The 15222-nt window shown below is 43.3% G+C and overlaps 1 protein-coding gene across 1 annotated transcript in view; it reads right to left on the bottom strand.

The window, feature by feature from the left end:
* Window positions 1-229: 229 nt before the first annotated feature.
* LOC126235475 (lachesin-like) overlaps window positions 230-15222 on the bottom strand; it is a 1351138-nt gene continuing 1336145 nt past the window's right edge. Inside the window, exons 9-10 of the mRNA XM_049944199.1 lie at window positions 13545-13646; window positions 230-624 (exon numbers count right to left, since the gene is read on the bottom strand). Coding sequence (XP_049800156.1) covers window positions 491-624; window positions 13545-13646 — 236 coding nt within the window. The 3' untranslated portion in view covers window positions 230-490. The remainder of the gene's footprint in view (window positions 625-13544; window positions 13647-15222) is intronic.

The following is a 15222-nucleotide window of genomic DNA, read 5'->3' as shown; positions in this document are numbered from 1 at the left end:
CTCAGAAGCTCACTATTTTGTACTTTAACTCCAGGATCCGTTTCTTCAAATTATGGGCGAGGCAGATCTGATTTGTTATACAGCAAAGTTTTAGTGCAGATTAATTAAATTACATACTTTGTTACATAACTGCTATTATAGGTTCAATAATGATTTCCAAACTTTACTAATGGATTAATATTGTGTTTTGACAGAGATAAATGTACATGGAATATTTACACATTACAGTTCACATTTAATTCTGTAGCATTTTTAGCCTGTCCCTGGCTTATTTCCTTTCGTGAAACTGTTAATTCACTCATAAATCTGCTGCAGTAAAAACATTCTTTCTTTTTTTTATCTGTAGAAGCACATTTAACTAGTTAAATATTGCCACACTACAGACAGGAACTTGAGTCATTATTGGTTGTTGCTTTTTAAATTTCGAGAAGTCAGTGGCGCCGTAAGAAGCGTCGTGCAGTGGCAGCCCCTCGGCCGGCGAATATTCTCCTCACTGCCACCTGGCGGCAGCTGCCAGCACTATCAGCCAGTGGAGCAGCAGCCCTGCCGACGGCGGCGAGCGGCGGGTTGCCGCGCTGCGGACGGCAGGGGCGCTGCGGAGTCGGAGGTCCGCCGCCGCACTCTCTGTGGAAGGCACAGCTCGTAAACCACTCTTTCGTTAACAGAAAAGCAGCGAACATAGTCACTAATTTTACACCTTTCGTCCGACTTGAAATAGAATCCAGAAAAACAAACATAACTGAACAAAGACTGAGGTTTTCTGTTATTTAAACCAATTTCTCCATTGCATGTTCTAGTTTCCCTGCCGAATTTGTACTGTTATGCGAGTTCTGCAATGTTACTGACAGGGGGTGGTCAGATGCCCCTGTTGGCTCATGTTTGGTACTTTTACGGCTTTAATTTGGCATCACTAGCATGAGCCCTGATCTGCTGATACACAGACATTGTTTTGTTTACAACATCAAAAATACATTTCAAGATGGCGAGTCCGCTTGAATCGTCCACATTAGTTGAACAACGGTCTGTTGTTCGTTTTTTACTTGCTGAAGGCGATTAACCAGTGAATATATACTGTAGAATGTCTAAAGTGTATCGTGAAGGTTATATGAATCATGCACATTTTTACAAGTGGGTAGAGCTGTTCAAGAATGGTCACGACTCAGTGACTGACGAACACCGTTCTGGCCGACCAGTTGCAGTTTCAACTCCCTCACTTCAAAGTCGAATTGATGACGTTATACGTGCCAAATGCCGTGTGAATGTGTAAATGATAGTTGATAAGGTTCAAGTTAGTACTGGTACAGTTCATAACATTATTTGTAACAAGCTGATGTACGCTACACAGGGAAACAAGGTTTAGAGTGCGCACAGAGCTAAAGGAACGTTATGAAAGAGAAGGTGTGCACTTCCTCAACCAAATTTTAACTTGTGGTGAAACTTGGGTTCACTATTATTAGCAAGAATCAAAAAGACAAAACATGGAGTGGAGGCACACCAACTCACCTCTCAAGAAAAACTTAAAACCCCAGTATCAGCAGGAAAATAATTTTGACGGTGTACTGGGATGCTAAAGGTCCAGTTTTTGTGATTATCTCGAAGAGCAGCGTACAATGAACAGCCAATACTACTCGGCTTTGCTTTTACATAAGGTGAAACTAACCGCGAGAGAGAGACGTCGTGGATCTCAGAGGAGAGGTGTGATTCTCCAGCAAGACAACGAACGTCCTCATATTGCTCAGCTGACCCGTGAAACCATCGAAAAAATGGGATGAGAAGTATTGCCTCATCCCCCTTACAGTCCTGATTTAGCACCTAGTGATTTCCATTTGTATGGTGCACTGAACGAGGCATTACGTGGAAAGAGGCTCCAGAACAACGAGGACCTGAAAATGTTTGTGGGAAATTGGTTCAAACACCAAGATAGAGTGTTATTTGCAGCCGGAATAAAGAAGCTTGTATCCCGTTGGAACAAGTGCATAAATGTTCAAGTGAATTATGTTGAAAAGTACAAAAGTATTGTTTTGTAAAAGTAAACGCTTCTTTCTCCAGACCAATTTGTCTCTTTAATTACTGAATGACACTCGTATTAGCATGTATTCGATTACATGTACGTAGCACTCGATGTAATTGGAACAGTAATTCTATTTTTACTTATAGCAACTACATTCGTAGGATACATTTTACCTTGAGGTCAAATATCCTTGTGTTGGAATCGGCCAGTTTTGACGAATAAAACATTTTCTTGAAATAACAGACCTAAGCAAAATCAAGACTTGTTTAAATAGATGCTTTATAGTTATGCACGAAAGAAACAAGGAAAACAGCTGAAAGAGAGACCAAAATAATTATTTAAAAGAAACGAACAATAGATGAAATATGCTGTCAAGGCACACACACATTGTGGGGATTATGTTCTTCATTGTCAACACGTAAACTGACCTGGTTGCATTTGTCATATATGGCAGCTGTACCCCCCAACAACTGCATATGCAATGCTCTTCGTGGTGTCTCTACTTATAAATCTCGCAAACTGCTCTCACTGAGGTGTTTCGAAGACATTTTAGTCTTCTTTGCTACTTATACTAATGAATTATTTGACCAGTTTCGAATTGGAGCCACTGTTTAAAGAAAGTTTTTGCTTGAATTTCAAATCGTGACGTACTTGTTCCGTAGATCATTTAAGTGTTCAAGTAATCATTTATACTGATTGTCTTAATAATGTGGGACGAGTTATTGTGCAGCCTATTAATGTACTTCACATTGGTACAATATCACTTGCATATGCATGGAACAGTGTACACATAAGTAAATAATACTTTAACATGATCAGATCAAGACTCTAGAACGAATCTTTCAGGCTTTAGCGGAGTGTACGACATTATGAAACATTTTTAAAGGAGAAGGAGAGAGATGTCTTGAGTCGTACTTCCATAACGAAAGTGTGGAAAACCTAAGTCTGCATGGTGGGATGGGAATATGAAACCTGTTCTCTCAAATGCTAATCCACTTCCTGATCCACTACACCCTAGTGCTTGGTTGTCACAATCGAATATTGCTAATGGTAGCGTGTAGTTGCCAGTCCTGTCTTTTACGGTGAAATGATATGTCAACGGTCAAACGGCCATTAATTTATTTACGTAAGGCCGTCATTCGCTCACTATGAGGTACCTCAGTGCGGGTAGGGCTACAGTAAGCAATATTGTTTCCAAAAAGAGAATCAGTCCGAACTCCATTGTTGTGGCTTTAGTTAAATGAAAGCTGCATCTTGGTTCAGTGCCCCCCCCTCCCTCCGCCCCTCTATCAACCACTATAAAACTCACAAATATAAAACAGCAAAAACTTCGATCTCCTTGTCTAAAACTGCACTGATCAATCTGAAGTTGTACTTTAGAGGACAAGTGACAGATTTTGCTACAAAAGACGAAGTGTGCTTGACGGTCGCAAAAACTTAAAATATCGTAGTATCCGATGAACGCTTACCCAGATGGTGAATCAGTACTGTATTTTGTTGTGACATTGGCTTAAGACAGGTCCTTGAAATTAATACTGTCGACACCAATAGCTCCCGATCAGGAGAGAAAGAATGGTGATCTCAACTTGATTCTACTAGCTTCCTTGTAGCAATGTTCCAATTGAATATCTGTATCCGGCTCTCGAATTCGCACTCGTTTGTCATAAGTAATCTACTTTCACATGAGCACATATGCTCCGAGATCTCATGGTATGCACTTCGTGTACTTCTGTCATTTTCCAATTGTTTGTTCCAGTCGCGAATGGTGTGGAGTACGACTGCTACTAAGTTTCCGTTTGAGCTCTATGATCTTTTTCTTCTATGGTCTTTTCGTGTACGGTATGTTAGAGATGTTAGAGAAGCAATATGTTTCCAGAATGATTTCGTTTCGGAACCAGTCTCCTACGCTTAGGCTAAGCCATTTCCAAGCAATATCCTGTCTTCCAGTATGGATAGTCTACCAACGTATGCAAGGTAGACTTCAGTGTAATTGGAAAAGTACCAGAGAGGTTTTGAGGGAACTAACATGTTTCACTATCCTACAAGGTTACGCTCCAGACAAATACCTTCAGAGGAGACTTCCCACCACTTACATTCACGTCAGATATTATTATTTCTTCGAAACGCTTCTCTTGCTATTGCCAGTTCGCATTTCATGTCGTCTCTACTTCGGCCGTCATCAGTTGTCTTGCTGTCCAAATACCCAAACTCGTCTACCCCATTTAGTGCTTCATTTTCTAATCTAATTCTATCATCAGCAAGTATCGTTGTTTTACAGACGTTGACGCTCATCCTAAACCCTATTGTCAAGATACTATCCATTCTTTTAAATTGATCTTCAAGTACTAATTTCGACTACTTATACCACCATCTGGCAAACTAAAAAGTTTAAAATGGTGTATGCGACATGTCAATTATTGTAAAATGCGTTATTATCCACTTGCTACCACAGTACTAACAAGATTTGTAACATATTTTACAATAATGCCGTAGTGCTCTACATAATTTTAAACATTACTCTTTATGAAATCATGACATAACTTGTCGAAACTAGTTGCAGTATACTAAAGATTTAAAGGTCTTTTTTGTAAACTATACAAAAGCAGCTGATGTAGAAATGTCGCAAAGTGTCCCGGAGTGATACAGTTGGTGTGACTGACCGAGCTGTCATTTGAGTGATCATTTCCTCAAGTAAGCTATAAAAGCGTTCCTTTTCTAACCACACCAATGCGCTCCTAGTTTATATCTCTGGCCCTCTCTTTCCCTTGTCCTCAGACCAAAACACAACCACCCGTACTTCCAGCTTCCAATGGATCATGAGGCAATAGCTGTTCCTACACCTTTAAGTGGCAGGATGACACTCTTAGCTGTTTTCATAGTCTCATTTTTACTGTAATCGTATTCGGTGTCACATTATATCATCTTCAGGATCCTCTATGATACCAGATGACCACATTGATACCGGGTAATGATCATCATACATATGATACAGGATATGAGAGTCCGCTTCCATTACACTTCCGCTTCCTAATCCTTACGGGTAGGACGTAGTTTACTTCGTCACGGCGCTACGAGTATTGGAAGTTAGATATTTTCGAGAGATTTTGATCTTTGTGAGTGTCTTCCCTTCGCTGAATTCGTCTTTTTGCTATTTTAAGTGTGCTGTTCGTAGCGGCATTGTCCATTTCTTTGGTTCCCATGGCGTCCAGGTCTATTCACGTACAAGTATAATGAGGTTCTTTTACTTTTTATTTACTTATTTGTTTCTGATAAGTCGACGCGTCATGAGCAGCGTTGTTCTCTTGAAATCCACTACTGGTTATTGGTAGATACTTTTGGTTTGACGTCGGGTCAAGTACACACACCATATTTGGACACCGTGATTTATGTTTTCTTTGTTAAATCTTTGAATTCCTTTACAAGTCGAAAAATTACTCATTTGATACAGTCTTCCTTGCGATCACTGATGTTGCATTCGCGAATGTTCGTGTTTTCTACCTGTCTCCTGAGAAAGATAATGTTTACCGTTTGCTTACGAAAAGAACATTCGCCTTGAACGATGGTACATCCAGTACAAGCTTCAGTGTTACAACGGGATTAGTTCCGTAGAAATGCAGATGAAACAAAATATCTCGTCTCATTTACAAGTCTGTTGTATATACACTTCACAAAAAATGGGTAGGTGAGAGCGTGCGTTTTGCGTAATGAGAGTTGTCAGCTTGGTACCAGTTGTCCGAGAAGGGCTTTTGTTTTTCGATCTTCCCTTGAACAGCAGCGTAAATTCACGGTGGTGACGACGGAAGATGGGTATGTTGACTGCCCTTTACGCGGATGCTCAAGTGATCCAAAATAAGAGGTGCCGTACACACGGTGGGAGTACTGCTATTGTCGTTCCACCCTGTCATGCCCCCACCTACTCCTCCCCCGCACCTCGTGCTTCTGCTGATTCTCTAAATGGTAGATACGAACGATTGAGCCGATAGTTGGGATGGAGGGTTCTAGTGTTCCTTCCATTTCCACGGATGCTTCCTTTGAATCTCTTCAGAGGTCGGAACACTTTGTGTCGATTCCCTCGGCGCCTGTTCTGGATGTTCAGTGTGTTGAGTTACAACAACCCCCTCCTCTCATCCCCCACCCCCCTCCCCCAAACACTACCTCTCTGTTTCCTCGCTCTAGCACTTCTGATGACGGTTCTGTCTCCTTGCTCTTAGAGAAGCCGTACTCGGGGATAATTTCGCATGATTTGCATCCCGTGATGCCCGGTCTGCTATGTGACTGTCTTGTAGACGTGTGACGGTCGCTGTCGCTGGGGGTTCCTCCTGTGCAGACAGCTTCCGATTCAGGCCCGGCAATGATTCACTTGGATGTGGTGAACGATCTTCCCACTTTGCCGGAAGCGAACGGTACCTTGCCACAAGGTATGCAAAAACAACGAATCCAGTCGGATCTTGCTGTTGAGAAAGAAACAGAAGCCTAAAGTTTCATCAGAATGCTGCACTAGCCCCCCATCCCTCAGATTCGTCGATGGATGCGGCTATAGAATATGACGGTCGAGGGTGGAATAATTTGTGTTTTTTTTCTTTCCGTTTTCACCTGTTCTTATTCTGACTGGTGAGTCATGCTTGCACCTCTATTACTCTAAATTTTAACAGAAATAAATTTACGTCAGTTTATTTATGATTCTTCTGCTGATATTGTACGTTTACAAGTTTTATTCACCAGTTTTGCGCCTCTAGTTTTGAGACTCTTCTTCATGTAGCACCTGAATGTGCGACGGGTGTTGCCCTTTATCTTTCGTGAGGGTATCCCCATTGTCAATATTGAATTAACTGAATGTGGTAGGAGGATAGGTTGTGCATCTGACCTCACGTAGGCTGTATTATATGCCCTGTCTGGTCCGGGTAGTGCAGTGGCGAATTCGTGGCATCTTTTGCGCATAGTCCTTGGTGTCTCACGTTTGGTGACGATTTTCATTGTGTTTTACGTCCTAGTGATCAATCCTCACATTACAATTTTTGTCGTGAATTAAGTGAATTGGTTCATACGATGATTTTTCTTGACGTGTGAGCACACAAACATCCCACCTTGATCAAGTATACGCTTCTACCGCCACGTGTTGTAGCCGTGATAGGGTTATGGCGGTTGGCTGTACCCACGTTTCCTTTTCTGACCGCTGTGCTCTGTTGGTTACTGCGTACTCTGCATGGAAACCTGCGAAACTGTCTCGTGCACAGTGAATGCTGTATGTCTTCCAGCTCATGGATAGCGCACTTGATGATGTAGTTGGTGCCGTGTGGAAGCGTATCCTACTCTCCGCTGTGCGTTAGTCTTCGCTGTTGGACTGATGGATAGATTTAGCGAAGTCGAAGCTACGTCAGTCCTCATTATCATACTTGACAACAGATAGAGGGTTTATAGGTCTAATCTAAACCCCGGTCTCTTGTTTAAGGCGAATTGACATCATTTTACCACCTACTTCGCCTTCGGTCGCGATATCGTCGCTCCTTTATTACGTCTCTCACAGTTGCTGCAGGCCACCAACTGAGCTAGGTGATATTGTTGGCGCTTTCCACTAATACTACGATGAACTATATGCAGTGGAAAACAATGCGAGAGCGTTCCCCGATGATGCTCAGGGAGTTCTTAGTGGTAGGAGCACGCCTGCTCAAAACGCCTACCTTTCAGCAAGATGAGGTGCTTGCTCATACTGCTGCTTCTCCATCCCTTAATTCACGTGGCCGGCACGGCCTACCTTAGGAGTTTTATGACCACTTTCGGCCCCTCTAGTATGCTATGTTTGCCGCGACGTTATACGAGTCCATTCAGAGGAGACTGTGCTTGCAGATTTGAAGTTGGGTAAAATAGTATTAATATCGAACCAGTTTGATCATGTCACTGTGGATTCCTTTGTCCTCTCACTTTGCTTAGTTGCGATTATAAAATAGTTAAGAGGGCAATCGATAGCTGGTTATGTTCTCTGGTGGGGAAAGTGATTGGGGAGCATCAGAGCAGAGTTGCCTTCCTGGCGCTCGATTTTGACTCCAATAGAGGAGTACCAGTAAGTGATTTCGGCTGCTGCAGTCACTTCTCTTCACTGTGCCCTCGCTTTTCTGGATTTTAAACAAGGCATTTGACCATGTTTCTCATAGTCCTTTTGCCCGTGTGTTGGAGATAATCGGTTTCACACTTGAGGCCAGTTCGTTCCCATGTGTCCACAGCATCGTTCCGAAAATACTTGTAAATGCTCAGCCGGCGTGGCCGATAGTGTTCAAGCGGAGTGTGCACCCTTTCTGGTGCGACATCCACGGTTCGGGCGTATGCCGACGATGTGGTTGTTGGTTGTTCTTCGCCTTACTGAAGGGTGCCTCTTGTTAAATTCGGTGTTAGAGACAACAATCTGCGTAGTGGGGTAATCCAGACACGCTACAAAGCGCCGCGGAATAACATTGCAGACTTGGTGGTACCAGTAGATATGGTGCTTCGAGAATGAAATCACGGGGAGACGGCCTCGCGCTGAACCCACTTGTGCGGGCGCTGCGCGTCAATCGGCTTCTTCGGCGGCCGCCATTATAAGAGACAGATGGCGCGGCCGCCCATTGACAGGCCGTCCGTCACGTCATAACGAACAGGCGCCGTCCCTCATGGCTGGGAATTAGCGCCGGCCACGCCTTCCCCCGTCACCGACTCGGCGCCGCCGCCCCCAGGTCGATGACATTTCGGTTTTTACTCCATTCGTTAGCCGACCGCTGCGATGCCAAATGGAGCGATCGCTTCCATAAATATCAACACTTGGCGCCGTGTATGCGCGACATGTTGGTGGCCTAATGGATGCGGCCCGGCGTCAATGGCAGAGACGTGCAACATAAACCTATTGTTCCGCTCTCCCGTTCTTTGTTTTGGCAGGTCGAAACTACATGCCGATGTTAAACCGACTGCGTGAGCATTTGTAAAGTGCTTTATTGCTTGTAAAATCAGAGCTTGATGTATGCGCCTTCCTTTGTGGACCTCCGAACGAGGTCGCGCTGCACTGCTGACGGTGAGGCAGTGGCCGAACGCAACAGCTGCTGCTTCCTGGGGTGTTGGCGCCCGCATGCACTCACCAGCTGTATCCCGCCACATTCTTATGGAATCAGAAAACTTTCCTATCTGTTAATGTGATAAATGGAATTTGTTTCAACAAAAAGAGTTTACAGATTAACAATCCATATACCTACGTCTACATCCCACAAGCTAACATCTAACAGTAAATCTAAATAAGCGCAGTCATGGTGTTGTTGGAATCATAACCCTTCGGGTTAAAGTGTTCATTTGTAACAAACTATCAATATTACTCTATTATATTATTAGGTTAGAGAGTACAGACAGAAACTGGAAAAAAAATTATTTTATCTCTTATGATGTAGGTCCCTAGTATTGCAACACCCTTTATAAATTACAAAACCAAAATATGTGTCTCACTAAGACTGTCATTGTCTTCTGCTGCCGTACTTAAAGGTACTTTACTTTACTGACGTTTCCTATATGCTACATAAAAAAGGATAGCTCCAGACAAACTTACAACGAAATAAAATGAATTCCTTGTTGCGGTCAGAAAAAAAACGATGTCTGAGACCAAGAAAAGATTCATTTGGGCAATTATTCAAAGTACAGAGGCTGGACAAAAATATGTAAACACCGCTATAAATGCATGCTTCAACACAACTGCAGATGCTAACCAGGTCTGAATGCTATACTGCAGAATTTGACCACGAACGGCAGGTGTACAATATCCTTACTACGTTGCAAGTGTCAATCGTGGTCAGAACAGTGTCCTGTGTAGCTATGAGTGCATTATGTCGGAGCTAAGTGACATGTAAGGTGGAAAAATAGTTGGTGCTCGTGTGGTGCATGCGTCCTTAACCAAGGCAGTCGAAGTATTTGGTGTTTCAAGCGGCATCATCTCGAAGATATACACTGTAGTACCAAAGAAAGCGGTATAGACGTGAGTATTCCAATACAGAGATATCAAAACAGGCAGAATACGGCACTGCGGTCGGCAACGCCTGTGTAAGACAACAAGTGTCTGGCGAAGTTGTTAGATCGGCCACTGCTGCTACAATGGCAGGTTGTCAAGATTAAAGTTGGTTTGCACGTGGTGTTATGGCCGGCACACGAGCAATGGGACACAGCATCTCCGAGGTAGCGATGAAGTAGGGGTTTTCCCGTACGACCATTTCACAAGTGTACGGTGAACATCAGGAATCCGGTAAAACATCAGATCCGCGACATCGCTGCAGCGGGAAAAAGATCCTGCAGGAAGGACACCGCCAGCCGTTGTGGCCGAGCGGTTCTAGGCTCTTCAGTTTGGAACCGCGCGACAGTTACGGTCGCAGGTTCGAATCCTGCCTCGAGCATGGATGTGTGTGATATCCTTAGGTTAGTTAGGTTTAAGTAGTTCTAAGTTCTAGGGGACTGATGACCTCACATGTTAAGTCCCATTGTGCTCAGAGCCAGTTGAAAAAAAAAAAAAAAAAAAAAAAAGAGCGGCACCAACAACGGCTGAAGAGAATTGTTCAACGTGACAGAAGTGCAACACTTCCGCAAATTGCTGCTAGGTCATCAACAAGTGTCAGCGTGCGAACCATTCAACGAAACATCATCGATATCGGCTTTCTGAGCCGAAGGTCCACTCGTGTACCCTTCATGACTCCACGCCACAAAGCTTTACGCCTCGCCTGGGCCCGTCAACACCGTCATTGGTCTATTGAAAACTGGAAACATTTTGCCTACTCGGATGAGTCTCGTCTCAAATTGTATCGAGCCGATTGACTTGTACGGGTATGGGGACCACCTCATGAAACCACGGACCCTGCATGTCAGGAGAGGACTGTTCAAGCTGGTGGAGGTTCTGTAATGGTGTGGGGCATGTGCAGTTGGAGTGATATGTGATCCCTGATACGTCGACATATGACTCTGGCAGGTGACACGTTTTTAAGCATCCATTGTGACCACCTGCGTCCATTCATGTTTATTGTGCATTCCGACGAACTTGGGAAATTCCAGCAGGACAGCGCGACACCCCACATGTCCAGAATTGCTACACAGTTTCTGAGTTTAAACACTCCCGCTGGCCACCAACTTCCCCAAGCATGAACATTATTGAACATATATGGGATGCCTTATAACTTGCTGTTCAGAAGAGATCTCCACAACCTCGTACTCGAACGGATTTATGGACAGCCTTGCCAGATTCGAGGTGCCATTTCCCTCCAGCACTACTTCAGACATTAGTCAAGTCCGTGCCACGTCGTGTGTAGGTACTTCTAGGTGCTCGCGTGGCCCTCCACTATATTAGGCTCTTCAGTGTATATCGCATTCTTCGAAAACGGAAAAAACGTCATACGCTAAGTTACAACGTGAATGAAAGTTTGTGTGTTGAGTGATAGTGACGGTCACTGAAGAACATAGTGACGAAAAATAAGACGAGGACAGCTGGAAGAGTCACTGCAGAACTGAATCTCGCTTTCACGAACCCTGTCAACATCGGAACAACACGAAGGGAGCTGCATAAGCAGAGAATCGCGAGGCAAGCTGGAATTTCAAAATCAGTCACCAGTGATACAAGATCCGGTAACAGAGAAACGTGGTGCCGAATCCATATAACCTGGACCATGGAGCAATGGGAGATAGTAAATTGGTCGCGTAAGTCTTGTTGCACATTGTTTCCAACTTCTGACCGAGTTTACATCCCAGGAATGGAACATTGCGGGGATTTGGTGATGATTTGGGCCGACATATCGGGGTATCCCATGGGCCCCATGCTTACTCAGCAAGATCACATTACTGCCGAGAATTATGTGACTTTTGCTGATCAAGTCCATTCTGTGGTACATTGGTTGTTGCTCAATAGTGAAGCTGTGTTCAGAGACGACAGAGCCCCTGTTCACACAGCTCGCATAGCCTAGGACTGGTTTTGTGGGGACGAGGACGAATTTTCGCATCTCCCCTGACCACCATGACCACCAGATCTCAATATTATTGTCCCTTTGTTGTCTACTCTGTAGAGCAGAGTTATTAATCGCCATACACCTCCGTCATAGTTACCTGAATTTGTCACTATTTTACAGGAATTGCCTATATTTATCCATTCCCTGAGGTCTGCAAGCTGTTTTGAATGCCAACGGTTTTCCTACAGCGTATTAGTCATGGTAGTGTGTTGTGTTTTTGGTGTTTCCATGTTTTTATCCACCTCTTGCATATTACTCAATGGAGCAAAAGCACCAGCAAAGTGATTGATGAAGATTAACCAACGTTGAAACTGTTTTATGAGGACAAGCAATCAAATTCTGAGACAACAACAGAATAATGAAGAGACGAAAAGGATAACGAAGTGTGCAACTGTTGAATGAAGAATGAGGACAGTGTAATCTGAAACTTTACGAAGAGTTTTATTTACACAATGTCTACTGCCATGTGAGGACAAGGAGACAAAATTGTAACCCAAGTCGATATGGGACAGGCAGCCTGCTAAAAGGAGGAAAGAGTCCAATTGAGGATTGAACAAACTAGTGATGTTAATAATGGCAAAACACCGATGTTTGAAAATTGGTTGCGAGAAATGGTCAGTAAGGGGTGTATCAAAGAGGGGAAGACATTTATTCTTGTTGAAAGCGTGCGACATTAGAAACAATGATATCAGTTTCAGCTGCACAACATTTTCACATGTGCATTTACATCATACGTCTGTTTGTGCACACACAAATAAATTCTATAAGTCGTCACTAACAAGTGATGACAAGTAAACCACGAAACTTCATGTACCAGTAAATTCATTTCTACTCAACTACTGTTTATTAATGACAGTTAACGTACAATGTTATTGACTTCGGAATACTAAAATTCCATACTAATTTCGAAATTTGTGGTAAGATCTTGTGGGACCATACTGCTGAGGTCATCGGTCCGTAAGCTTTCACATTACTTAATCGAACTTGAACTAGCTTACGCTAAGTACAACACACACCCATGCCCGAGGGAGGACTCGAACCTCCGACGGGGGGAGCCGCGCTCACCGTGACCAGACGCCCAAGACCACGCGGCTACCCCGCTGGGCTGTTCTATGCTAAGATGCCATCTGCTGTGCAAGCTCACATTTTCACTGACGAAAAAGGAAAACTTCACAGTACCTTCCTCGAAATTCGCGATGTAAGCTGAACAAATACAAAGCTTGAGTGTTCATGTCAAATGTTTCGAAGCTTAAAAACGATATCAGATAGTAAGGAGTCAAGTATGTAGCCTCGGGTTATTTCTGGCTGTAGACATAAAAGAAAAGACAGAACACCCGAATGCGGTCGCCTGTGAAAGCGAGTCCTATCGCTCCCGAATAAGAGTCCAGTACCGCAACCGGTCTGCCAATTCACTTGAAAAATGAGGGAAGACGCTCTAGTTCCCGTGAAACTTGTTGAAATCCTCGAACCGCGAGAGTATCGGCTCGTAATTTTTCGAATGTACGTAAATGAGGTGATGTTGATGTTTAGAGAAAATGTGAGCCTACCTTGAGGAGGATGGCGCACCAGCACGTCGTTGGCCCTGGGATCGCTCTCGCCAATCTCCGCTGCAGGTCTGTAGCTCTGCGCGGGAGGCACCTCACGGCGCTCTGTCAACAAAAACAACAGTCACTGAATTAAAGGGAAGGAAACTCGCCCACGAAGCCGTGCAAACACAATAATTCTTTCAACTGTGAAAGGTCTGACGAAAACAGCTTCAGATACTTTAAATAATTAGTACACTGTGAAACTGAATTCAGTCAGTCACTAGACCTAAACGTGTCGAGTTAAACGAACAGGCGACTTCCCGTATGTGTGCAAGTATGCTACTTACAAGCTGCAAGAAATGCCTCGTGCAATAGGCGGTGACTTTAGAGGCGTCAAAGATACTGAATGTAATTGTCATACCTGTATGTAGCTAACTTTACTGTGGAGTTATCGCAAAACACTTCTTCAGTGATTGCGTTAAGACAAACGGACAAAAAAAACCACTAATATCGGTACGACGTTCACTCCAACTTACGTAATTCACTAGGCGTGAACGGTCTATTCGAAAATTGTATCGTCTGTTGACAGATAGTACGGTTATATCACTTTAGTACCGTGTTTCCAGGCCTTCCCCATTTCTTATTGATGAGTGTGGAAATCACGGCACTCCCATGCGGCTACGAAAGCTGAGTATATTGTCACATTACTGGAAAACATGGTATCACAGAGAAGCATTTGCTGGTAAAATTGTTATAAATTACCTTAAAATGATACTAGTAGTTCAGTAACAGAAATATGACGAATATTTATATATCAGAATTTGACTGCAGTTAGACTGATAACCTCTGTGAAAGTGAGGCTCTATTGAATGGGATGAACAAACCAAAGAGCACATAATATGAGTTAATAGTAAACCAAAAGTGTAATGATGCCCAGAGTAAATGAGTTAGCGAGAAACAACGACATCGGAGAGCAAGCAGCACACGTAGCTAAGGGGTTCTGTTACCGTGGAATAAAAAAAACCTATGACAGAAGAAACAAGGGCGAAATAAGTTGAAGACTAGAATAAGCAATGAGAGTACTTTTCTTCCAAGGAAACCTACTAACATTAAATATAGCTCTTCATCTGAGCACTGCGTTGTACAGAAATAAATCAAAGACTTGAGTAACCGAGAGAAAAGAATCGAAGCGTTTGATACGAGGTGTTACAGAAGGACGCTGAAAATTAACGCAACTCATAACAAATGAAGTTCTCCGAAGAATCGGCGAGAAGCGAATTTTTAAAAAAACACTGACTAGAAGAAGGGTTAGAGGAAGCCATAGACTGGAATATACCATCAAGTAAGTGAGGATGTATCCAATTCACATTCACATTTTCTATATGGGTTCCATGTTAGGCATCATCTTAAGAGTGCAAGTGCTACTCTTAGACAAAGTGCTTGGCATAGGAGAGGAAAGAGGAAGTCGTGGAAATTCGCATCGTACCTTATAGAAGCCTGCAACAAACAAAGCAGAAGTGGTTGATATCGCTACTTCTGAATTTCTAAAATAATTCGGAGAAGTGACAACCAAACAGTTACTTTGAGGTGTAGGATTTATGAAACTGCAGACATAATACCGTACTTTCGGAAAAATATCTTGCCCCATAATACCAGAGGCAGATATTACTTTTCGCAATACATGTAACTGACCCACTAG

This window comes from Schistocerca nitens, chromosome 1, assembly GCF_023898315.1.
Source record: "Schistocerca nitens isolate TAMUIC-IGC-003100 chromosome 1, iqSchNite1.1, whole genome shotgun sequence".
Classification (NCBI taxonomy): Eukaryota; Metazoa; Arthropoda; class Insecta; order Orthoptera; family Acrididae; genus Schistocerca; species Schistocerca nitens.
Note: the sequence above shows the minus strand (reverse complement) of the source record. Positions and strands in the feature narration are given on the sequence as shown.